Source organism: Acinonyx jubatus, chromosome C2 (genome assembly GCF_027475565.1).
Source record: "Acinonyx jubatus isolate Ajub_Pintada_27869175 chromosome C2, VMU_Ajub_asm_v1.0, whole genome shotgun sequence".
Taxonomy (NCBI): domain Eukaryota; kingdom Metazoa; phylum Chordata; class Mammalia; order Carnivora; family Felidae; genus Acinonyx; species Acinonyx jubatus.
In genome coordinates this window covers 67,062,120-67,088,302 of record NC_069384.1, presented here as the reverse complement: position 1 = coordinate 67,088,302, position 26,183 = coordinate 67,062,120, and the positions used below count along the sequence as shown (strand labels likewise).

The window sequence follows — 26,183 nt, the reverse complement described above, 5'->3', positions numbered from 1 at the left end:
AGAGGGAAAAGAAAGGAATGAGAAGGAGAAAGATGCTAAAAGAAGTAAACAGAGAAAAGGAGAGAAGATATATGGGAGAGTAAAGCCATCTGACTACCAGTCACAATTGTAGTTTAGGTTTTCTGGTCTCAGATCAATCAGGTACCATCAGTCTGAACTCTGGAAATCCATAGAAAAGAAACCTAGTTCATCAGTAGTTAGCAAAGTTAAAGCCTTCCAATTTTGGTTAACTGGAAACAGTGCGTTATTAAGAGAGAAGTAGAGACTATTCTAGTCATATGTTTAGAGAATGTTAAGCCAACTGGGAAGGAGAGAGACGTAAAAGGTTGAAAAACATGATTTGGCTTCAGACTGATGGAAGGTAGAGTTTATAATACCTATATAATTATTGGGGTGTCTGAGCCTGGGTGGCTCAGTTGGTTAAGCGTCTGACTTTGGCTCAGGTTATGATCTTGCAGTTCGTGAGTTCGAGCCCCAATGCAGGTTCTGTGCTGACAGCTTGGAGCCTGGAGCCTGCTTTGGATTCTGTTCCTCTCTCTCTCCGCCCCTCCCCTGCTGACACTTGGTTTCTCTCTCTGTTTCAAAAATATAATAACTATGTAATAATTGATTGGCCTATATTTTGTTTCTCAAGAAACGATCACAACTTTAATAGCATGGGTGTATTATATTCAAGACTTCTATGTCTTCTAGTGAAGTGGGAGTATAGCAAAATCAAGTGGGGAGTCCTTGAATATTGGAGGAAACAGAAGACAGCAGTTTACACTGCAAGTCAACTGCAATGTAGTTGCAGTACTACTACCTAACCTAAGTAAAAAGAGTCCTTCCATGTTTCAACCTGGCTTACTAGGATTCTACACTGGAGCTGGGAGCCAAGGCCCACGTAGTAGCAGAGCGTTATTTAACCTTGCTTTGTTCTCTAGGTCTTTATTTCCCTCAAGAAGTTCAGGAGGTGGTGTCTCATTGAAGGTAGATTATGGTCCTTTGCACCTCATAATCCAACCATATGTTTCTCTAGAAATATAGGGCACCCTACTTTGACATGACATTTATGTAGAAACATACAATGAAATACTATACAATCATCAAAATTATATGTAAGATATTTAATGACATGGGGGAAATAATACAGATATATTACAAAAGAAAAACTGGATTATTAAACTATAAGGGAAGACTATGACATTTTAAGACTTTATAATTATATATACATAGAAGGAAAATATATAGTGGAATAACTTGGCGATTAAGATTATGTTTATAGTAAAAATTAATAACATGAGAGTAATACAATGTTAAATGAAAAAAGGTAGATGCAATATTGTATAATTAAGTAATTGAATAAAGTGTGATTTTGACTTTGTCGAAGGTGGATGTAGAAGAAACTAGAAGGGAATGCATAAGAACGTTGGCAGTGGTTTCCTCTGAATGTTGCAGTTATGGGTGATAAGAGTATGGTGAAGAGTGCTATTTTCTTTATATGTCACTCTTTTTAATGTGCATGTGCTTATTTATGATATAAACCCATCTTAAAAGTCTTCAACTCTTAAAAAATGATGCTTCAGGATAAATAAGCTGCTAAACATTTCAAGAATTTGCCTAACTCCAATAGAAGAAGAGATGAATCTGAAGGGCCACCATCTGTAAAAAGAATGAGATATGTACTGCGTCCTCCAGAAGGTGGAACAGTGATTAGCAGGCAATAGATTCAAAAGAACAGATATCAATTCAATGTAAACAAGAGTTTTCCAATAATTAGAACTGTCTCAAATGGAATATCCTTAAGATGTGGAGTGTTAGAAGCAGTCAAGCAGAGGCTAAAGGCCTTTTGGCCCTGGGAGTAGGAGAAGGTGAGAGAGAAAGATGAGAGGACAGTGGGCCTAGATGGCCTCTAGAGTCCTTTTCACTGCTAACATTTTATCAAAGTATTAGTCATTCACTCATTTATACAGCCTCTAAGATGGTCCCCAATGATCCCTGCCTACTGGTGTCCATACCCTTGAGTAATTCCCTGTTACACTGAATGAGCTGATCTATGTAACCAATAGGTTACTGTAGAAAAGATGGAGTATGACTTCAGAGGCTAGATCATAAAAGGTATCATGGCTTCTTCTTTTCTCTCTCCTGAATTGCTGACTGTAGAGTAAACCAGCTGCAAGCAGTCTAGAGAGGAGAGGACTCCTGCCAACAACCAGCAAAAGCTGTCTAGCTATTTGAGTGATTCACCATAGAAGCAGATCTTCCATCCCAAGTCAAGCCTTCAGATCCCCTGCCAACATCTTGACTCAACTTCCTGAGTCAAGAGACCCTAAGTTAGAATGACCCAGCTAAGCCATGCCTGAATTCCTTACCCAAAAAGCCACTAAATTTTGTAGTAATTTGTTATGTAGCATTAGATAATGGTACAACACATTTTTGCCTGATTTGTTCCACAACAGATTTGAGGTAATACTCTTTGATTCTGTCATTAAAAGCTGAGCTATTGCTAATAAGTATTCTTAAGGAGGCAAAATTCACAGTTATTACAGATGCACAACAGGAGCCTATTCATTTAATAGTACAGTTGAGCTCAACACAGTTTGATGTCTTAACATGTTCTGTAAGGACAAAAGCTTGGTTTTAAAGTGATTCATCTTATGTCTTCTCTGCTAGAAAAAAAGTAATGTGCTCTTTGTTTTCCTACAGACTTGCTGTCTGTAAATAGCTGTAGCTATAATTGTGTCATCTACATTTCTTAGCTTCCACCCATCAATGTGCTCTGAAGAGAGGTATGCTACAAATTTCAATAGATCATTTTTAAAAGGCTGTTTTCAGCATTTTAGCACCTGACAGATTTTTATCTATAAAAACAGGCCAAAGGCAAAGACAAAACCCCTATAAATTGTTTTTATGAATAGACGACTAAATCATCTCTTTGAGATTAAAAAAAAAACAACCCCTATTTTTCAACACCTGAAAGTTATGAGATATTCTGGGTAAGCCTGATTATCAGAGAACACCACAAATAGGCTTGGATGTTGTACATTGTCTGTGACAGAGTCAAACAGATCTGTGGGATTGTAAGGGTTCTTTGATGGAGGGGTAACTAATCCTGCATATCCAAGTGTGTAGACTCCTGTAAGTACTCGGACAACATAAATATGCTTTCTCCCATTGCTGTCTGGTCTGGAGTACTTATCATTAGCAGAATAACTGGCATCAATAGCAAAATAAGTTCCCTTTCCATAGGCTGCAGCTGTAAAGAGAAACACAAAAGCCTTTCTCAGAACATAAAATTATCACAGTATGTAGAACCAAGCCCAAACCTGACACAAAAATTTTTTAATGTAGTTCTTGCCCACCAAAACCACTTTTCATCATTTCTAAAATTTACTCCATCTATCCTCAGAAGGTTGCCATCCTCCTTTCTGGTGACACACAATGAGCCTTATCCTGACAATGACAATATGGCTGCCATATATGGTTCTACACTGCTTGGGTGTGAATAGTCAACGCTAGAACTATCATTCACCTCATTCTGGTTGGCCAGATTACTCACTTCCTTACCATTCTTCCCAGCATAACTGCGATTGAAGCCATGCTGATTGACATATGGCACTGAGTCTGCAGCTGTCCCATGATATAGGACTCTCTCATTATCTGTATGGCCATTCTTGATGTCCATATGCTTTTTCTTTATCTGGTAGCTCTTCCAGAGCCATATATTCTGTATCCTCTCTATCTGCAAATGACAAAAAAGCAAAACATTTTGAAAATGACTTTAGAGCTCAGTATATTGTGTTTGTTGTGGATTTTTAAAAAAGCAATTTGGAGGAGAAGCAGGAGGACTGGAGGAAGGAAATGAGAAGGAAAAGAAAAATAAAATGCAAATAAACAGCAAATTCAGAGAATAGGTAGCTTTCCACCTTTAGAAAAAGGCTAGGTTAAGAGTACCTGTACTTTGTAATAGTGCTGATTATTATCTACTTTAGATAACAGAACTTATAACTTACATAAAAATGTTTACCTGGAATTCCTGGAGATTTACTAACATTCAAATTCCTACTCAAAAATTTGTCAAGTAATGATTTCCTTAACGCCCTCTGATCTCTAAACCCATTCCATTGGCTTCTTCCAGTAACAGTTTTCTTGTATTGCTCTGATTATGGTCACAAATGACCTCATAACTGCCTAATCTAATGACTATTTCTTTCTAGACCTTCAATAACATTTCAAACCATAAATCATCCCCTCCTTGAAATTTTGTCTTTCTTGAAAATTTTTTAAAAATATCATTCCCTACAGTTCTATTTCCTTCTAGAAAATGAACTTATTAACATACATTCAGTAATCATCTATTGAACATCTACTATGGATCAAGCACTGTTGGATCTCTGCCCTCAGTCTAGTGGCGGAGAAACACAAGAAAAAAAAATCACTACCTCCCAGAGTGATAAGGGATGGGTTAGGAGAATACACATGGAGTATGAAAGCATAAGAAAAGGATCCAGATAATCTAGGTCTAGGGAGAGAGGAGGAAATCTGAAAGAATGATGTTCTAGAAACAAGAGAGTTCAAGAAGAATCGAGTGCACCCTCATGTTCACTTCAGCATTATTCACAACAGTCAAAATATGGGATCAACCTAAGTGTCCATTGATAGATGAATGGATAATGAAGATGTGATATATATATTTTTTTTTCCATAATAGCATTCCATTATATATATGTATATAATTCTATTATATATATAATTCCATTATATATGTATATTCTATATATAGGAGTATACTATATATATATATATATATATATATATATATATATATATATATATATTCATACTATAGGAATATAGGATTCCTATATTCATACTATAGGAATTCATACTATAGGAATTCATACTATAGGAATTCATACTATAGGAATAGGAATACTATTCAGCCATTAAAAAGCATGAAATCTTGCCATAGACCTTGAGGGCATTATGCTAGGTGAAATAAGTCAGACAGAGAAAGACAAATACCATATGGTTTCACTTACATGTGGAATCTAAAACAAACAAAACCCACAAAAAACAAACCAAAGCTCACAGATACAGAAAATAGATTGATGGTTGGCAGAGGCAGGGGCTGGGGGGATAGACAACATGAGTGAAGAGGGCCAAAATTTACAAATTTCTAGTTATAAAAGAAATAAGTATGGGGATGAAATGCTCAGAATGGTGACTATGTTAATAATACTGAATTGCATATTTGAAAGTTGCTAAGAGAGTAGATCTGAAAAGTCCTCATCACAAGAAAAAAAAATTTTCATAACTATGTATAATGATGGATGGTAACTAGACTTATTGTAGTAATCATTTTGCAATATATACAAATATCAAATCATGTTATATACTTGAAACTAATATATTTCAGTTATTCCTCAATTTCAGTAAATAATTAAAAACAAATACATAAATTAGAAGAATGGAGTGGTAACCTGTAGCAGATGTTGAGGAGAAGCCAAGTAATAAAAGCAGGAGGGAAAGTTTTTTTTGAGACAGATGAAGACCTCAAGGAGATGTTGAAATTTTGCAATGGAGAATGAGTGAGGGAGTTGACTGGAGGAAGCAATAAAAATTTCAGGCACCCGGACAGTGCTGCAGAGGTTGGGGACCATGAATTAATAATGATTTTATCCAGGGGCAGCAGGAGAGAAAGTAGGCTATGGAATTAATCCAAAGTTGAGGTGTTTCAAAATGGATATGATAGAAGGATAAGAGCCAAGAAAGTTGGAGATATTGGGTAAACACAATTGAACGAGGTTCTTGTACTCTCAACATCTTTTAACATCAATGAAGCATCTCTTCCTTTAAATTCTCTCCTTTCTGCAAGAGTCTCCCTCTTTTGATTCTCTTTCTTTCTCAGGAATTAAGTTCATTTAGTAGGTACTGTGTCCTACAATATGCTAGCTACCGTGCGATCCTACCTTAAGAAGTCCACTGTCTAATGGAGCAGTCAGGCATGTGAAAGCTTATGAAAGCACAATTTCTTAAGTGCTATAATATGGTTAAGTACGCTGCTGTATGGAAGTAGCAGCTAGATTTTTAAATGACTAGGATGGAAATATCAATTTCCATACCCTGCTCTGACATACATGGTATGATAATGACCTAATAAATTCCTGTACTGGCTAAAATTTTTATGCAGCACAGTGGATGTTGTGAGAATCTGAACATCCATTCCACTTCATTCCCATTGTACAGCAACTCCTGATTGGGTGGAGATGGCCTCACTTACAGCTCCCAGGTGCAGCCTAATTGGGTTTAACCAATCTGGATAATCTCATGATGGGATCACACAATGAGGGCATCTGATAGCCCAGGTATAAGCCAGTCAGCACATAGCACTCTCCCAACACAGACTAGCTGTAGTGGTACATTCAACACAAAGCCTGGGACTCTTATCCAGTGGCTGTATCCCTTCCATGGTATGTGAATGGAGGACATAGAGACCCCCTGATTGCCACCAGCAGCCATCCCACAATTATGAAGGGAGTCCAGCCTTCGGATGAAGGTGACAAAGCCAGAGAAACTGGATCCAAGACATCACTGAGTCACTGGATTCAACTGTTCCAAAGACCATCCTACTTCTGGACTTTCCATTAATTTCAAATACATTTCTTCTTGTTCAATCAGTTTGAGTGAGTTTGTTTGTAAATTGTTAAGTGAAAGGATCCAAACATATATATGTCGCTTTTGGGAATCTTCTTCATTACTGCTAAGGAAGGAACCATGAGATTTGAAGTCTAGGAGCTTGAGTAAGTCAAATTAAAATAAATCTAGTAAGGCATAAAGGAAGGAAGAGTGTTATTTTAAAAAGATATCTTTGATGTTAGTTCTTCAATATTTGAAGGAAGTAATTTTTTAGGCACAATATTACCTTCTCTATTTTGTAGGAAAGACAAGTCTCAGAGAACTTGTCCTTTACGGTGTCGTATTCTGACTGTCCGGGTTGTAGTTCGATCACACAGGACAGCTGCTGATTCATGTCAGTCCAGTGTTCAGGAATATTATCTGGAAAGTTAACATTTGGTGAAAACACAATATCCATTTCCAGGGACCATTGAAAATCAGGGCACTTCCTATGCTCTTTTTTCTCATTCATCTAATCCTGGTCTTTGAGAAAAAACAAAACAAAACAAAAAGCTACACATTTCATCGTTGCTTCTTTTATCATCCTCAATTTGTCAAACACAGATGAAATGAATGGTTCTGACACTAACATGACATATATTAATGCCTAGCTAAAATATTTAGGTAAACTTAGGTTCACTATAGCTTGAAATTATAATTTTCCTAGACAGCGCTGTGCAATTAATTCCATAAGAAACTGATTATAAACATGAAACCCGATTTATTGATGTCTTCATATTTATCAGTTTATTTAGCGTGGTCCTTTATTATTTTTCTTTTGAAACATGTACCTTGCCAAAGTTATTTAAAACACATTGTTTTGTACCCTATCTTCTACACGAAATAGAGAAAGCACTATATAAAGAAAACAGTGGAAATTCTAAGTGAAAGCTTTCATATAAGATGATGATGCTCAAAATTTTCCTTTGCTTTCCAATGGCTTCCGGAACCTTCTAACACATTGAGGCTACACACCAAGTTGCTGAGATGGCTTGATGAATAGAAATATGGACAGACTGTAGTAGAGAATAAAATGCCAGAAAATGGCACAATACCACAGATAAAGGCCAAAGGATTTCTCCTTACAAACAAAGCCAGAATTTGCTCATTGTTAGTGAAAGATATAATAATCCAGGAACTCTCTTCCTGTTTAGCGAGTCCATCCAGCGAATGAAGTTCTGATGACAAAAGGAAACATCAAACCCTAATCTAGAAGCTCTTTTCAAATTCTGCTTTAAATACTTAAGCAACAGAGTGTGTTGTTTCTGCAAATTAAATTCTTTCCTTTCTCCCAGTGTCCACTCCCTCCAGATCTTTTGGCCTCATCATGTCTAGTCCTAGGTCTTAGAGTCCTCTTGGACCTGCTACATTCTTTTCTCTGAATACAGCAAGCAAGCTTTGGGCTCTCTCTTCTTTCATGTCATGAGTTTGCAGAGCAGAAAATACCAGTGCTTGGAATCAGAAGACCTGATCAGCCTCAACCTGTGACCAGCCATAAGACATGGAACAAGTAATACCACTTCTGAGTGAATTTTCATGCTCTCTTTTGCAAAATGGAACTGATACAATCTGCTCTATCACCTCATGGGATTGTTTCAAATTTAAAACATAATGAAGGGTGTGAAAGCACTTTTAGGGAATGCCAAGTCCTTTATTAACATGGTTATTATTCTCAAAAAAACAATTAATCTTGATCTTTCCTACATCCCAGAGGTATATTAAAGAGGGAGTAAAGCTTATGGAGAGCTACAGCTTAAGTCACACACTTAAACCACACCAAACCGTGCTACCTTACTCTGTGGACAAAAGATGACTGTGGTTGGACAATTTAGAGATGAGAAAACCTAGTCCCAGGAAGGCTGAATATTCACACATCCATTGTTACATGGAAGGTCTCCATCCAAAGAAGGAACAGAATTGTGTTCTATTGACTTGCAGCCCAGTGCTTCATGGGAAATAACACGATGGCTCTTTTTCTTTAAGTGTTTACCATGCACCAGTCACTTTCCCAAGTGCTTTTCCTATAAATCTCTTTTAAAAGATAAATGTCACTCTACTTTCCCATTCCTGATGTTTGGGATAAATGCCCCCCCGCACCTCTCCTTGTGCACCCTGCCTCAGTTTCCTCTCCACAGGTGGAGGTGGAATTATACACCAAGAATCCTGGCTCTGCTTTCAGCCTTTACTCTCTCCACCTTCACAGTCTCCATGGATAATCCAGTCCACACTCAATGGCTTCAACTCCCACCTACTTACACGACTCTCAAGTCCATGTCTCTAGTGTCTGATATTCAGCTGGTGCTCAGTAAAAGCTCTCTGAATCAATCAAAGCTTTAATGTGCATTGGAAAAGCAATTGTGGACCATCGGCTCAAATGCAACTCAAAGTTGTCCTCTGTAAATTCTTTTTTAAAGAAGTCCACATGATAAATTCTTACTAAAATTCAAGTTTGTGTGTCTGCCAACAAACTTCCTTTTATCTGACATTTTATCTGCATTATTACTTTCATCTAACAACGAAGATTATGTAAGGCAGTTTTGTTGTTTGTTTTTGCTCCAAGTGCCATAGGGTCACTGGTCTACTCATTTTAGTTAGCTTTTATTTGCTTGTCTCTTTAACTTTCGTGTCTATTTTGTAAATTTCATAAGTCAATTTAAATTCTCGGTGTAAGCAGGGAATGGATGAACCAGTTTCTCTTAATTTTTTACTTTACTGATAATGACTTATTTCTCTTATATTTAAGTACAAATTTTCCTCTACAAAGACCAAAGTGGGGGGCATGTTAATTTATAAATCCCTAGATACTCTAGTAGGTATTATAATTTTTAACTATCCAGCAGCCTTTTCCCCTTCTTCTGATAAAAGCATCCTGAATTTCCTTTGGTGAACAACCCTTCCCCATTGCTTCGGAGAGTGATCCCTTTCAGTTCAAGTATAGAGCATATAGACTCTGTATTGCTAATTAGTGTAATTCCAGTTCCCTCGCTGCAATCATTACCTAAGCTGATTCAATCAGAATTTCAGCTATATGTGAACACCTCTGTTCCCAGGCATCATGTTCCTGATGATAAGTATATATTGCCACAGGATATACTCTTTCCTGTTGGACCTGACCATATAGGGATATGAGCCTGAAGCTGCTAGCAGCCATTTTTCACCATGTGAAACCTAAGCCTAAAGACAACACAGCTGACAAGAGAGTGAGAGATGAATAAAGTCAGGGTCTAGATTATATAATATGAGTACCTGGATAAAACTGGATCTGAAGCCAGGTATGAGTCAACTTTATAGTCATGTGAGCCAACTAATTCCATTTTTTTGCATAAGCCAGTTTAAATTGGATTTTCTATTATTTGCTATTACAAGAGTATTAACAGATCCAACTATTATTTTCATTTCTGTTTAGTGCATGCGTGTGTGTGTGTGTGTGTAACTCTTACATATGCTGTATGTGGAGGCACATTGAGAAGAACAGTTGTCAGAAAATAGGTGTAGGGGTGCCTGGGCGGCTCAGTCGGTTAAGTGTCCGACTTTGGCTCAAGTCATGATCTCACCGTCTCCAGTTCCCAAGTTCGAGCCCCGCATTGGGATCTGTGCTGACAGCTCAGAGCCTGGAGCCTGTTTCAGATTCTGTGTCTCCCTCTCTGTCTCTGCCCCTCCCCCACCAATGCTCTGTCTCTCTCTCAAAAATAAATAAACATTTAAAAATTAAAAAAAAAAAAGAAAATAGGTGTAGAGAGCACTGAAATTCCTACTGGTAGTGTCAGACAACAATTTCCAGTTTAGGGAGGCTCCTGATGACAGGTACATTTCATCACTAGTGAAACTCACAGTGCTCTTATGAGTGAGTGCTCCAAATAAACAAAAACAGTGATTGCAAGAGGAGGCTGTTTTTCTAGGCAGTACAGAAGCCACAAAATGGGGGACAGAGGGGCAGGTCAACACAGATACTTAAGCATAATGCATACACACACACCCTACAGAGAAGCAGCTGGGAATCTGCCTGCTCATGAAGTAGCACAACCAAATGACCCTGACCACTCTCTTCTTGCATCTGCTTCTATTCCCAGGCTAACTTGTCTGGTGGTGGATAATCAATAAACCAGTATTGGTCCACTTGTTCACAGCTACAAGGGACACTGAGAGTAACACTAATCAATAAGTATATAATGAGACAACTAGCTAGGATTTTCAAAGCCTATCCTCCTCTTCCTGCTTTCTCACTTCTATCCTCTTCCTGTTCCTTTGCTATTCCTGTTTCCCCAGGAGTAATTTTGCCCCGCAGAAGAATAATCAGCTGACAGGAGGCTGCGTTCCATAGTTCGTGCACTTTTCCCACATATTATAGGAGGCTGTCTGTAAAATCCTAAAACTGATAAAACACTGAGCATTAATATCTAAACATTTGCTAAGTGATATGAGAGAGAACCACATGATCTTTTTAAAGAAGAACATCTTACATGCAGTCTCGAAGAATGTGGACTGAAAGACGGGTGATACAGAATTTTCTCTCTTTTTCATGTTGTCGTAGAATACATTTAGCAGTTCAGACAGAAAGATGACAACTTTAACTTTTTTTAATGATGGCGTGGAATGTTTCCAGGCGAAGTCTACAATAGCACTGATCATGTCATCAGCAACTATGACTGGGTTTTTTCTGGCGTTGCCTGAAAAAGAAAAAAATTTTAGATGACAAAAAGAAGCTTTAGCTGGTGTTAGTCAAGTGATAATATTTGGCAGATGCAGTTTTTGGTGCCAAGAAAGAACGCAGCCCCTAACAGCCAGGACAGATCTGGCGCTCATAGCTGGGTGTTGGCGTTCTCTGGCTGAACTCAAACAACTTCATAGAACAGCATCAAATGTAACCACTCTGTGGCTGTGATGAGTCAAGTCAAAAACCACCGCTGAATAATCATGTCTGACCACAGATAAAAACATGAACACCACCCAAATCACAAAAATGGCCAAACACTCTCCATCTTGACTAATATGAGCAAGTGCTGCCTCATTTATAATCATGGCTTCAGCCACACTTTCTCCTGTTCCAGGTAAGATACCCAGTCATAGAACTATGTCTGCTTCCTTCAAGTATCCAATCCAGAGCAAAAGCCCACTTACCCTAGACTGCCAGAAAGTCACCCAACACAAGCTCACATCCCTCAATGATTCCTTAACAACCCCTTGGTGAGATGCGTGCTCCTGGTGGTCTCTGACTAAAGGGCTTTGGAAGCACAGAGAAAGGAACAGGTGATTTGGGTGCAGAAGATCTGGGTTTATGCCCTGGTTCTCCACTGATTAGCTGTGTGATCTTGTGGAAGTCATTTGATCCCTCTTACATTAGTTTGCTACGGATGCCATAACAAATTGCCATGACTGGTGGCTTAAGCAACAGAAATGTATTTTCTCACAATTCTGGAGGCTAGAAGTCTGATATCAAGGTGCTGGAAAAATTGGTTTCTCTGAGGCTTCTCTCTGAGGCTTGTAGATGGTGGTCTTCTCCCTATGTCTTCACGTGGTCTTCCCTCTGTACCTATGGGTGCTCTAATTTCCTAACAAGGACACGAGTCATATTGGATGAGGGAGAACCCTGATGACCTCACTTTAACTTAATTACCTCTTGAAAGACCCTATCTCCAAATACAGTCAGGTACAGAGGTTAGGGCTTCAACATATGAATTTGGCCAGGGGAACATAACTCAGCCCACAACACCTCCAAACTTCAGTTTGCTCATCTGTAAAATTGTGATGATAATAGAAGGTAATAGCTAAGAGACATAAGGATGTGGCAGCTAAGAATATAGTAATAAAGGGCAAAATGGTAACAAAACCCACATAACATAAAAAAAATGTAATGGTTGCAATGTAAAGACCAGATTTCCTGGATTTGAGCCTAGTTACACTGCTCACTAGCTATATGATCTTGTGCTTTAATACTTCAAGTTCTTATCTTCAAGATGGGAAAACTAGGAGTCAGGGGTGGGTCCAGGTTTTGTAGGATTTGAAACTTATACATCTTGGAAAACAAAACAAAACAAAATAAAAATATAAAATTATGCTATATGCATATTCACTTATATAGTGATATTTAGACTAAAAAAAAGAAATCACAATAAAGTATAAATTTTAAAGTGTTGAAAATCATATTCTCAAGTCAACTTTCCTTAACTATATTCCAAAAATGCTCGCAGCCTCTCCAATGCCCAGTGCCAGGAAAAGTCTGAGGAGTCAAAGTGGGAAGAAACGGTGATCCTAACCCACAGTGGTTAAAATGCCTTACTTCTGAAGCTTTACTAAATCATATAACCGTGTGATGGCTTCATTAGGGCCCTCTCAGTCCATTATAAAAAGCCTGTGTAGGGGCACCTGGGTGGCTGGGTCAGTTAAGCTTCTGACTTCAGCTCAGGTCATGATCTCACAGTCCATGAGTCCGCCCCACGTCAGGCTCTGTGCTGACAGCTCAGAGCCTGGAGCCTGCCTAGGATTCTGTGTCTCCCTTGCTCTCTGCCTCTCTCTCTCTCTCTCTCTCTCTCTCTCTCTCTCTCTCTCTCAAAAATAAATAAATGTTAACAATTTTTTAAATAAATAAATAACCTGTGTAATTGGGCACGAATGAATCATGGGGTGGGTCATTAGCATCACCTTCAACTGAGAAGAAATTACTGTATGCTATGATAGAGATGGGGGAGGAAAGTGTTCCTCAAAACTGTGAGCAGGACGGACCTGAACTTGTTGCTTAAAGGATGGCGACTGCATCCTATTCACTGATTTTATCCCTAGGAATTTGCAGTGGGCCTGGGAAAGAGCATTGCAATCTAGTGAATGTGCCAATGAGGAGCCAGTGAGAGATGCTGCTGTAAACCCAATACGGGAGGTATTAAGGCTTTGGAAATAAACAGGAAGCCTGAAACAGAACAACCCCTGGAAGATTTAGTAGAATGTGCTGACTGTGTGGTCTGGGGGCACAAAGAAGCAGGGTACAGAACAGCTGGGGGCATCATGGCACCCCTGCAGGAGGAAACCAGGAAATGATGCAACTCAAGAAAAGTGGCTGTTTGCAAGGGGTGATGATGATGTTGAATCTGGATTCTGATATAAAGTTTCTGGTAACAGAAATCTCCCAGAGGAGATCTGGGAGAAGGAGAAACGCTGATCTGAGAGTAAGTGCAGAAAAGGCAACTGATATAATAAGAACAAATAAATCCCCCAAAGGAAAAAAAAAATGAACAATAAGAAAACCATGAAGTTAAGGACCAAACATGGAAAGATACTTAGGGAACATACAATTAAGGACAAAGATGTATGAGAGAGGCATAGGCCCCATAGATGGCCCTCAGGGTCTGAAGGTTTGCCTACTCTGGTTTAATATCACTATCACTGCCTGGACTCAGCATGGAGTTCATAAACAGTGAGCCTAAGTCTAAAGGAATCTGGATTATTCAGAATCTCTGAGTGATGAGAGGCTGCAAACCTGTTCCGATGGCTGGAAAGGAAACAGAAGTGTACTTCCTCTGCTCACACTCTTCCAGAACAGTGGAAACCGTTTTTCTGACATCATTTTCCCCAAGAACATGAATTATTATCTTGCACATTAAGTATCCACCTTGTGTAATTATAAAATCTCTGTGAGGCTGTACAGCTGGAACAAAACAAAGAAGGAAACACATAGCACATTACTTACAGGAAGCAACACGATGACCACTGAGAAATGAAAACAGCTGAACTCAGAAAAGCCGTGACGATTCCTGACCAAGTCCAGCCTCCCTCCATCTAGCTGGTTTCCCTCACTGGGACTGTGACAGGCTCATTTTCTTTACAATCAGGATTCTTCCCCCCCCCCCCTCCCCTTATTATTATTATTTTTAAATTTATTTTTAGTCTTAAATTTATATCCAAGTTAGTTAACATATAGTGCAATAATGATTTCCCGTAGATTCCAGTGATTCATCCCCTGTGTATAACGCCCAGTGCTCATCCCAACAAGTGTCTTCCTTAATGCCCCTTACCCATTTAGCCCATCCCCCACCCACAACCCCTCCAGCAACCCTCAGTTTGTTCTCTGTATTTAAGAGTCTTTTATGTTTTGTCCCCAGCCCTGTTTTATATTATTTTTGCTTCTCTTCCCTTATGTTCATCTGTTTAGTATCTCAAATTCCTCATATGTGTGAAGTCATATGAAACTTGTCTTTTTCTGACTAATTTCGCTTAGCATAATAACCTCCAGTTCCATCCACATTGTTGCAAATGGCAATATTTCTTTTTTTTTTTCTGATTACTGAGTAATACTCCATTATATATATATACACACACACACACACACACACACACACACACACACACACCACATCTTCTTTATCCATTCATCCGTTGATGGACATTTGGGCTCTTTCCATACTTTGGCTATTGTTGATAGCACTGCTATAAATATTGGAGTGCATGTGTCCCTTCAAAACAGCACACCTGTCTCCTTTGGATAAATACCCAGTAGTGCAATTGCTGGGTCGTAGGGTAGTTCTAGTTTTAATTTCTTGAGAAACCTCCATACTGGTTTCCAGAGTGGCTGCACCAGTTTGTATTCCCACCAGCAGCGCAAAAGAGTTCCCCTTTCTCTGCATTCTCACCAACATCTGTTGTTGCCTGAGTTGTTAACTTTAGCCATTCTGACTGATGTGCAGGATTCTTTTACTCAACAACTATATTGTTGATATTTGGGGTGCTTTTCAAAAGCACTGTACCTGCATTAATCCACTCAGTCCTCAAAACAAGGCTATCAGGTGGGTACTGTTTTCTCCATTTCACAGGTTAAACAGAGGCTCAGAGAAGTAAGGTCCATAGCAAAGGTTGCCTGGGATTTGAACCCAAGCAGTCAGTGTCCAGAGCTCTTAACCCCCAAGCTGCTGTCCAGAAGAGCAATTTATGTGCTCATTTAGCTAGATTAATTTTTCTAGGAGATAAAAGCAATGTATTCATTGGTGTGGAGGTGTGAATGGATGAAAACTCCTCCCTCTCTCTCCACCCTGAGAGCTCTTGAACACATGGAAATCACCAGAGCTTGTTTTAAGGCACTGAGTAAGTACCTGTGGAAGGCGGGCCTCTGGCAAATACAGGAGGAGGAGAGTGGGCCCACCCCGCCCTGCCCAGGCACTCGCTGCTGCCCCTCGGGTGTCCCAATGGCTGTCCCATCCCAGGCAGCCTCGGTTTCCAGCTTGTTCGATACCCTGCTTCGTTCTCTGCTTCTGCCTTCCAAGGTACAGCTAGCTTTTCCAACCCACAAATTCCTGCTAACATCCTCATGTTAGTGGTCAGTATTCCCTTCCTCTGACCCCTCTCCAGGAATACATTCATTCCAGAGAAAACATCTTAATCAGAGGAGAGCTATCAAGATAGAACTTTGAGGCACAAAAGCAAGTCAGTTGTGGGACTGTTTGTCAAACATGAGACCTTGTGATTTTTAAAATCACGCTCGTAGCTGATAGTCTCCTTGGCAAGACATGAGTCCTGACTTTGAAGGATAAATAGTTTAGCATCACTTTTACAGGTTCCCCACTGTGGTATAATAAAAAAACAAATATTTGATCTTTGTTCATGGTTCTTGGCTCAGAGTTCCTTGAACACTTTGGAATCTCCTGAGTAATAAGTCTTTTGTAAGCAAATGAAAGGACTCTTGAGGGTTGTGAGGCTAGATAGCTTCAGAATGGGGGCTGGTCTTCAGAAAGACCAAGCCATGGTCAGAGTCCCACCCTCTGACCTTTGCAGACCTCCATCAAAAACACAATGATTTAACTAATTGTGACCACATAACGAAACCTCCATAAAAACTGCTAAAAAAACAGGATTGGGGAATTTCCGGGTTGATAAACACATCTGGGTACCGGGAGGGTGGTGCATCTGAAGAGGGCAGGGAAGCTCTGCGTCCCTTCCCATATGCTTTCCCCTTTGCATCTCTTCCATTTGGCTGTTCCTGAGTTGTATCCTTTATAATAAACTGGTAAATGTAAAAAAAAAAAATAGTGTTTTCTTGAGTTCTATGAGTCATTCTAGGGTACCGCCAGACCTGAGAAGGGGGTTTTGTGAATGCGTGAATTTATAGAGGATGAGTGAGAAGTACAGGTAGCCCCTAGGACTGGCGACTGGTGTCTGAAAGGGGGGAGTCTTGTGGGACTGAGCCCTTTACCCTGAGGGATCCAATGCTAACTCTACAGGTACATAGTATTAGAATTGGAGAATTGGTTGGGGTCAGAAAACACCTCAGACCCACCCAGGCTCCACATTTCTTCACAGCAAGTAGATGTGGCGCTATAGGAAGTAGAACAGGGTTGGGAAAACTGAAAGATAATTTATACAGCACTTACAGTTTACGTAACTTTTCACACTCATTGTCCTGATCCTCACAACCACGTGTGAGCCAGCCATTACCATACCCCTCCTTAGTAGAGTCATCTTACAGATGAGAGAAACAAAGCTCTGACAGATTAGATGGCATGCCCAGGAGCCCTCAGTAAACCGTTGAGCCTGGACCGTTGGGACCCAGTTCTTTTTAATAGTCAGGAAGAGACAGGTGAGATGGTGGGAGAAAGGACGTCTTCCACACGGCCACAGTTACACCACCTGTATCTGCTCTCCCAGGGAATCGACCTTTTTCCAAAGCACTCAACACTCCTCCCGTAGGTCCTATTAGAGTACTCAGCCCTCTAATTTGCAGTAGATTGTAGCCAAAAGTAACATGTGACCATACCTCGTACAGCACATTCACTTTCCACAGCTGGTCCGGCACCTTCCAAAACTGCTTTTGACACCCCTAAATAAGACATGTTAGTGGTAAAAAGCATTAGTTAAAATCCAATACAAGACTGTAGCTTTTGTACCTTAGACTTTTATTCAGCTCGCCCCTTGGTGTGTAATTCATGGATACCCCCCACAGAAAAACCCACCTTTTCAATAGCAACCTTCATTCAGTAGCTGATCAATAAACAATCTGAGCTGCAGCATGATGGCGCTGCCCAACAGCCGACAGTCTCCTGTGTCTGCAGCTTTACAGGCTCCATTTGTACAGGGATAGTTCTGCGGTTATGTGAAATTGTTTGCATTCTACCCTTACTATCTGATAAAATTGAAAAATATAAAAATGAAAGTTCTGATGCTAATGGGAAGCATGGATCTCAAAACCAAAATAAAACTGAGCATTTTGCATAAGCTTTTTGGTTTTAATTTTTTGTTTTGTTTAGCTTTGTTTTTCACAGGTAGGCAGCTGCCTTCAGGCCAGTGAATCTTCCAGTCAAGGTTGTGGCTTCACCGCTTTGGTCACCACTAATGACAGCCGAGTTGAATGGCTGAAAACACAGACTATGCATTTTGACAGACTGTTAGAGTTGCCTCCACCATTTACCAGCTAATATGTGACTAGTCACTTTCTCACCAGTTAATACAGAGGCTAGCACAGTACTTCCCTCACAGAGTTATTTGAACATTAAAAGAGGCAATGCATACAAAATGCTTAGCATGGAATCTGGCACACAGAAAGCATTGAATAATTATCAGTTATTTTATCATTTTAACGATCTATCTTCTATCCTCTATCTATCTACTGTGTCTCTTTGATTCTGTGTGTGCATTATGAATTGTCTCTTTTTTAAAAATTCCTTTTTTCTTAGTATGTGTGGGTCTCTGACTTTGCAATAATGGAGGTGTTCTTCAAATGTCAGATGATCTTCACCAGTCCATTTTAAGATGTTTAAGAGTGAGTTTGGGAGGACCATGTAAACGACGCTTGCTGACTAGTAGGCTTTAGTGTAAGGTAAGCAGGAAGTAAATACTAGGCTTTAAGGCAGCCGGTTTCTCCCCAGAAGGCTCCGCCGATCTCATGTCTTGGAGGGCAGAAGCCGGTGTGCTGTTCTGGGAGCCCCACAAGGACAGGGGCTGGGCATTCACGGTTCAGTACAGAAACTTTCACTTGAATACTATCCAGCTCCCCCTTTCATCTCACCTGTGCGTCCTGCTCTAAGTCCAGAATCTCTCTGGTTCTGTTTCTCCAGAGAATAAACCTCCCATCTCTGGCCAAGGAAGAGCAAGGGAAGTTACTGGTGCATCGGATGGATGGAGGATAGAATGAAGGATGTGAGTGCTACTCATACAGAATTGCACCAATTCTTTTTTTTTTTAATTTTTTTTTTTACATTTATTTATTTTTGAGACACAGAGAGAGACAGAGTACAAGTGGGGGAGGGACAGAGAGAGAAGGAGACACAGAATCGGAAGCAGGCTCCAGGTTCTGAGGTGTTAGCACCGAGCCCGATGCGGGGCTCAAACCCACAAACCGTGATATCGTGACCTGAGCTGAAGTCAGACGTCCAACTGACTGAGCCACCCAGGCACCCCAGAATTGTATCAATTCTGTTTTCATCTCTTTACTTGTCCTCTGCCTTCCCAGGTACCTGCTGCCTCCAACTCTTGTGTCTCTAGGGTCTACCATTCTCTCCTGCTGATGCTAAGCTTTCACCACTCTGCTTCTCATATTCTAAAAGTACATTGTTGTCTTTTGTTCATTATTGGTCTCCCTCTGACTCTCCCTTTCCTTGTGGGTTTATGCCCTTTTATTTCCTTTACTGATGCTTTTTTTTAAAGTTTATATTTATTTATTTTGAGAGAGAGAGAGAGAAAGAGAGAGAGAAAAGAGAAAGAGAATGTCCCAAGCAGGCTCCTCACTGTCAGCATAGGGCCCAACATGGGGTCCAGTCCCACGAACTGTGAGATCATGACCTGAGCCAAAATCAAGAGTCGGACGTTCAACCTACTGAGCCACCCAGGCGCCCCTCCTTTACTGTTGCTTCAATAGAATTTTCCAAGGAAGCAGGAACAAATGCATATGTTCAATTTACCATGTTTCACATAACTGAATGTTCTTTATGTCTGCATTTTGAATGACCAATACATTGGATGGATATTCTACATATTCACTTCCACATAGTAAGTTCCATGATATTTTGCAGTTTCGAAAATGTTTAAACTTCTATTTCTATTTATGTATTATCTTACCCTTTTAATCTCAAATTTAATGCTTTGTATTAAAAATATATTAACATAAGCTTATATGTATGTAAGTTATAAACAAATAGACGTGGAGAGGGCATGCTCAGAGGTGTTACATCAATGGAGGTGGTCAGATATTCCAGGAAAAATCAAGAAAAGGCTGAGTTTCATTTCTGGATCAGTGTGACATAGAGAAGGGAAGAGTTACAAGAGGTGAGATATGAGTGCCCACTGAGTTACATAAAAAGAGAAATAAAAGGGGCACCTGGGTGGCTCAGTCGGTTAAGCATCTGACTTTGGCTCAGGTCATGATCTCACAGTTCGTGAGTTCAAGCCCCACGTCGGGCTCTGTGCTGACAGCTCAGAGCCTGAAGCGTGTTTCAGATTCTGTGTCTCCCTCTCTCACTATACCTTCACCCCCTGCTTGCACTCTGTCTCTCTCTGTCTCTGAAATAAACATTAAAAAAAATTAAAAAATAAATAAAACTTTCTTAAAAAGGGAAAATAAAAATAGAACTTCAACTTATTAAATTAGAAATGTGGCATTTTGATAGGGCTAAAGTGGGGACGAGAGCTAACAGAGACTAAATCTGACGTGTCAGTTACACCTCACCTTTACATGGTTACACCCTGTCTAATCCTCCTGTGGGAAATCAACATCTGACAGGCAGAGAAACTGAGGCTCAGAGAGGTTAAATGATATTTCCAAGGCCACACAATGGTAAGAGGCATAGTAGGGATTCAAACCCAGGTCTTTCTAATTCCAGGGCTTACCTATGTTCTGCTATATGCTCCATCTACTGAGGCAACATTAGCCACAATTTCCCTCCCAGACGCGAGTCATCTTAATAGTTACAGTCAACTACATTGCTTAAATAAAATACCTGATTTCAGATTAAATGTCCTTGTTGTTGAGTTTACAATCACATCTGCCTTTTCTTTGGTAATATCTCCAGTAGCAATCTGGAAAGTAACTGCACCGATTTTCATTTCATATGCTGTGAACCCAGGGTTGGAGACAGTCTTGAAGATTCCTGAAAAGCAAGCAAGCAAATGAAAGAGTGGCTGGAGAAAGAACAAAAAGAATGGGGCCTTATTCTCTTCCCAGTCCTCTTTCTTTCTCCTATATAAACCCAAACAGTAACATGCCTCCCAGCCTGTTAAGCTGCTGGGTTTTTTGTTTGTTTGTTTGTTTGTTTGTTTGTTTGTTTTGAGGAAATTAGAAAATAATGTTTTGTAGCAGTAGGAGTATCATTTTCTGAGTTAAATAGGATGAGGCAGAAACATCTGATTGGTCCATCTGCCAGTCTGCAAAAGTTGCTGTAACATTATAAGAAAGGCAAGAGGAAGGATAGAGGGCAAAATGCTCCCTTGTGTCATCCCTACACCTCTTGGGGACTTTTTTTCAGCTTTTATGAAGTATGATTGACAAATAAAAATTGTAAGTATTTAATGTGTACAATGTGACGTTTTGACATTCACGTACATTGTGAGATGATTATCCAACTGAGCTGGTAACATACCCATCGCCTCACACTTTGTGTGTGTGGGTGAGTGTGTGCACATGCATGCGGGAGAGGTGAGAACACCTGAGATCTACTCTCTTAGTAAACTTCAAAAATATGAAACATTAGGGGTGCCTGGGTGGTCCTGTTAAGTGGCCAACTCTTGGTTTTGGCTCAGGTCATGATCTCACCGTTCATGAGTCCAAGCCCTACATCAGGCTCCTTGCTGTCAGCACAGAGCCTGCTTGGGATTCTCTCTCTCTCCCTATCTGCCCCTCCCTCACTTGCTCTGTTTCTCAAAATAAATAAACTTAAAAAAAATTGATTTAAAAGAGTATGAAACATTATTATTAACCTTAGTCCCATGCTACATATTCAGTCTCAAGAATTTATTCATCTGGTGAATGAAAGTGTGTACCTCCAGTGATTCCTTTATTACCATTTTATAGAAATGGAAATGGTCTCAGTGGCTAGGTCATTTGTCTCATGTTCAACAACAGCTCACTATCTCCAAACATGAGCTTTTCCTGTTGCCTCACATCTCCCTGGGGTAGCCATATCGAGGCTGCTTGGAGGAAATTACCTTGACTGTGTTGGCACATCACCGTCCACTCTACACTCTGAGGCTTTACAACTTAGCTGCGCCATTTATACTCATCCCTTAAGCTCTTCAGGTCTCCCCTTCAATATGACACAGTGGCAACAGAACCACCTGCCCAGGCAGCCATTGTGTAGATTAAATAATATATATGAAGGGGCACCAGGTGGCTGAGTTGGCTAAGCCTTTGACTCCTGATTTCAGCTCAGGTCATGATCTCACGGTTTGTGAGATCAAGCCCCACATCTGGCTCTGTGCTGACAGCGCAGAACCTGCTTGGGATTCTCAATCTCTCTCTCTCTCTCTCTGCCCCTCTCCCCACTCATCTCTCTCTCTCAAAATAAATAAATAAACATAAGAAAACTTTAAAAAAATATATGAAAGCAATCAGTGAAGTTTAGGGTGTCGTATGTATTTTAGTTATGTATGCATGTGTGTGGTTCTTCAAAGGCCTTTACTGGATGAGTCCTTCAGAGTGGGAGGACACAGGCCCAGGAGGCTGTGGGCAGGTCCTGCTCCCAGCTACCCACACCTCAGTGGAATGAACTCTAGGCAAGGCAGGCTCCAGCACATTCACTTCTCCAGGGGCACGGCCTCTTATCACATACATGTGCGCCAACAGCACGTAGAGGCAAGAGCAGTGCTTCAGGCCAGCACATCCAGGGCATCCCCCTCAGCGTACTATGCCCGCAGCAGCCCCAGGTAGGCCTCCCACTTGGTGTGAGGATTTTGCCGCGGGTGAAGCAGCACACAGGGATGATCAAGGAAGCCACGGAGCGGTCGCCAGTCCCAACACTGGCCTCTGTCTTGTTCCTCCATCTTCAGTTATCTTTAATTATCATACCTTAGAAACCCTGGCCTCATTACCAGGGATTTGGTTCGTATCCTTATGGTACATGCTGGATAGCTGGTTTGTGCAAGCATCCCCTGAATGGCCCTGTTAATCACTATCTTGAATATGTAGAGATCCTGTCCTCCCTCTACATTCCCATCAGGCAGAATGTGCAGAAGAGCATGTTGTTCAGTGTTCAAGGCCAGGGGCTGGTTGTGGGGGGTTGGCCAACCCTGAATGTCCTCTTATAATGAAGAGTGTCCAAGTGTCAGGCCTTGATCTCCTTGGAAATGCTGGCCACACAAGGAGGGGAAGGGCCACTGATAGTTGCTAGGGTAAGTTGCTGTGATATGAAAACTTGCTGCATATAGATCCCAGCAGCAGAGCCTTTATCCCGTCAGCCACTCCCGGACTCCCTGTACATAAGTTTCCCCAGTAAAGCTATGTCTCAGTTGGTGTATCTTTTCTTTGGCCTCACCAGACCAACACCCACCCTAGGCTTAGAGTTTGCTGGGGTGCACAGCACAGGGTCTGTGTGATTTATTCTTTGTGTGCTCAGACAACAGAACATGCTCTAACACATGCTCTAATACCCTCTCCATCACTGATTTGTTCCTCATGTGAATTAGCTTTGTCTCCTTCTGTTGGCCTTAAGCTACCACTGAAGAGCTACGAAGCAGAGGGAAGTAATTTCCTCAGCAGAACAACTTTGCCAGACCTTGGCCATCTCCAGCCATGAGAATCCTGTCCTTGTCAGGATTTCCTCTTGACCATTTAGTGAATTCATCTAAAAATGCCTGGAAATAGAAATATAGTTACCGACTACAACAATATTCTGTAAAAATATTAATCCAATTCTTTGGAGCATTGATCACCAAACATCATTTAGGAACAATAGTTCTCCCTAGATTTCCACTTACCCAGAGACTTTTTAATTAAAGGATTACAGTTCAACCTAGGAATTTTCGCAGTATATATCAGTGCTGATTTAGTTTATTTCAAGGAAAGCCCACAATTCTCAGATACCTGAGAATAACTAAGAACTTAGAAAAGAACACTATATTTGATATCTTTTTAAAGTACTCATGTTAGTAGTTTATAGCAATAGCCCTTAAAGTCAGGTAACAAAAAGATAATAATAACTACTTCTGCAACCAGTTTTGATGCTTGCTATATGCTAGACACCATGCAGAACATTTCAAATACATCTTTTCTTAATTCCCGCATCAACTCAAAAAGGCATTATTGTCATATTCACTCTACACATGATAAAACTGAGATTCAGAGAGGTTGCCTCACTCAACCTTTAAATGGCACAATTGAAATGCAAACCTAGCGGTAACTTTCTTCTTTGTACTTTCATATTGTTTGCATTTTTGCTATAACTAAGCACAATTTATATAAAATCAATATAACTTTTTCAAGAGTGAAAAACAGATTTCAGTACTCAGAGTGGGCCAATCAGCTAAGGAGTGCATCTCAAGGAATGTCACCTTACAAGGTCAGGTGTCAGGAGTTAAGTACTTACTAACTGTGCTTTGACTGCTTCTCTACTACTGAATACTCTACTGATGTTTCTAGCTTAAGACCCTCATAGATTTGGATGGACTGGCTATATTCTAGTCCGAAAACAACAACACCAACAACACCGTAAATTCTTGAGGTTTCTCTCAGTTGGTCTTTTCCCTATAAATAAAGCCATGACTTAGCTTTCATTCAGTCAGTGTTAAAATGCCTTGGCCAATTTTATGCCAATAGCTTTCTGCTTTTTCCTAAGAATTTATTAAGTACAAATTATCTTGCCTCTTGCTAAACTATCTGGGAAGGATTGTATGAGTTCTCAGTGTTATAAGTCTTACGACAACTCCCTATCAGTAACCAACACTTATGGACAGGGAAATGAAAACATTATTATTTATAGATCTACAAAGACATCTGACTGCACTTACGTTCACTTGCCCGAATGACCAGAAGAGATACGTAACCGTACCTGATGGATTTCGTTATCACCTGGATGTATCAGAAAGTGAACTTCTTGTAAGGTTTTCAGCCATGCACTGCTACTAAATTTGAACACTTCTGAAAGGATTAGTTCAGCAAAAGTAGCTTTGGGAAAACTCAAATTTCCTGTTCCAATCATGGGAAATGTGATTGATGAAAAAGATAACTCTTCCATAGTTGTCAAACATTTCTTGATTATATTTGCCATGATCTGAAATGTACAAAATACATTTCTGTAAGTTAGGGCGTAAGCTGGTGAGAAATAGAGAGAGCTACAGCTCCAAAAACTCTGACTAGGGCTTCTCTGCTATTCTTGGCTTTGTCCGGGTCTAGGGTGTCAGAAAGGGAACCTAAGAGGGAAGAGGACATTCCAGGGAGATTCTAACTCATGCAGGAAGAAGGTTTCAATAGTATGGGAATGGTCACATAAACAATGGTGTCTTGTTGCAATTAAAAGCGATGTTTATAAAGAGTTTCTAACAACACGGGGAAATGTTTAAGTAAAAAAAAGCAGGACTAAAAAAATGTTTGGAAGGAGTCTCAACTAAGAAATAAGTATGAATAAAATTGATTCAAAGGGATTGCAATAAAATCTTCACCAAAGTTATCTCTAGATGGCTGGATTATAATTTTTATTTTTGTCTTTGTACTTCCTGTATTTTGTCCAATGTACATGTATTACTTTTATATTCTAAAAAAAAGAAAGTGGAAGTTAAACTGGGAATAGAGGTGAGAAGTCATCAAAAGAAGGGCAATGACCCTTCATCCTTTACCACAGCTCTAGCTGCATCGCTGTCATACTGAAGGATCATTACACTAATTTTCAGATATCATTCTCGGAGAACCCCAAGGATTGTTACTACTTTCAAGGTCAATTATACTGTAATAACTGGTAGTTGTGATGGACTGTTCATGGAATGTAATAAAGATTTCAGTAAATTGACAAGGCTCAGTCAATACCAGGGTTTCTCAACCTGGGCCAGAAAAGTCTGTGTTATGAAGGCTCATGTATGCTTTGTAGGAGGCTTAGCAGCATCCCTGGCCCCCACTTCCTAGCTATCAGTAGCCAATGTAACAAGCCAAATGTCCCCTGGGGAATAAATTCACTTTGCTTGAGAACCACAGATCTATATCCTGCCAGAAGATTACCAGAGCTATCAATGTAGCAGAGAACTAAGGATTTTCTCTACCTGCTGAGAAGACCCTGCTCCATTATCCCAGCCTGGTGCCACGACATGGAGCACAGCTTTGCAGTTCAGATTGCAGCCACTTGTCAGGAATATGCTACCCACTTTCTCCTCTGTTCCCTGCCTGGTGGCATATAACTCTTCCTGGAGCTTTGGACCAGCTTTCTGCAAAAGAGACTGAGATAGTGGTCCTCCTCCAAGCTGAAGATTCATGGGAACAGTGTTGACAATGACATCGGCCTTAAGGAAAACAGCAACATGTTTGTTAGAGTTCCAATCCATAGTTATTAAGCACCTATGACTTGCCAAGTATTATGAGGTAATGCACAAGATACGTTTGTCTATCATACTGACCTCCCAGCCCTACCCTCAAGGGGCTT

At 40.3% G+C, this 26,183-nt stretch overlaps 1 protein-coding gene across 1 annotated transcript; it reads right to left on the bottom strand.

Moving 5' to 3' along the window:
• Positions 1-1,802: 1,802 nt before the first annotated feature.
• PARP15 (poly(ADP-ribose) polymerase family member 15) lies at positions 1,803-24,585 on the bottom strand. The gene is given in 9 exon segments (XM_015082295.3): positions 1,803-3,235; positions 3,547-3,721; positions 6,905-7,038; positions 11,118-11,324; positions 14,126-14,293; positions 17,390-17,452; positions 20,565-20,714; positions 23,334-23,427; positions 23,430-24,585. Coding segments are annotated over 9 exon segments (1,335 nt in total). The 5' UTR covers positions 23,484-24,585; the 3' UTR covers positions 1,803-2,945.
• Between the last annotated feature and the right edge of the window lie 1,598 nt (positions 24,586-26,183).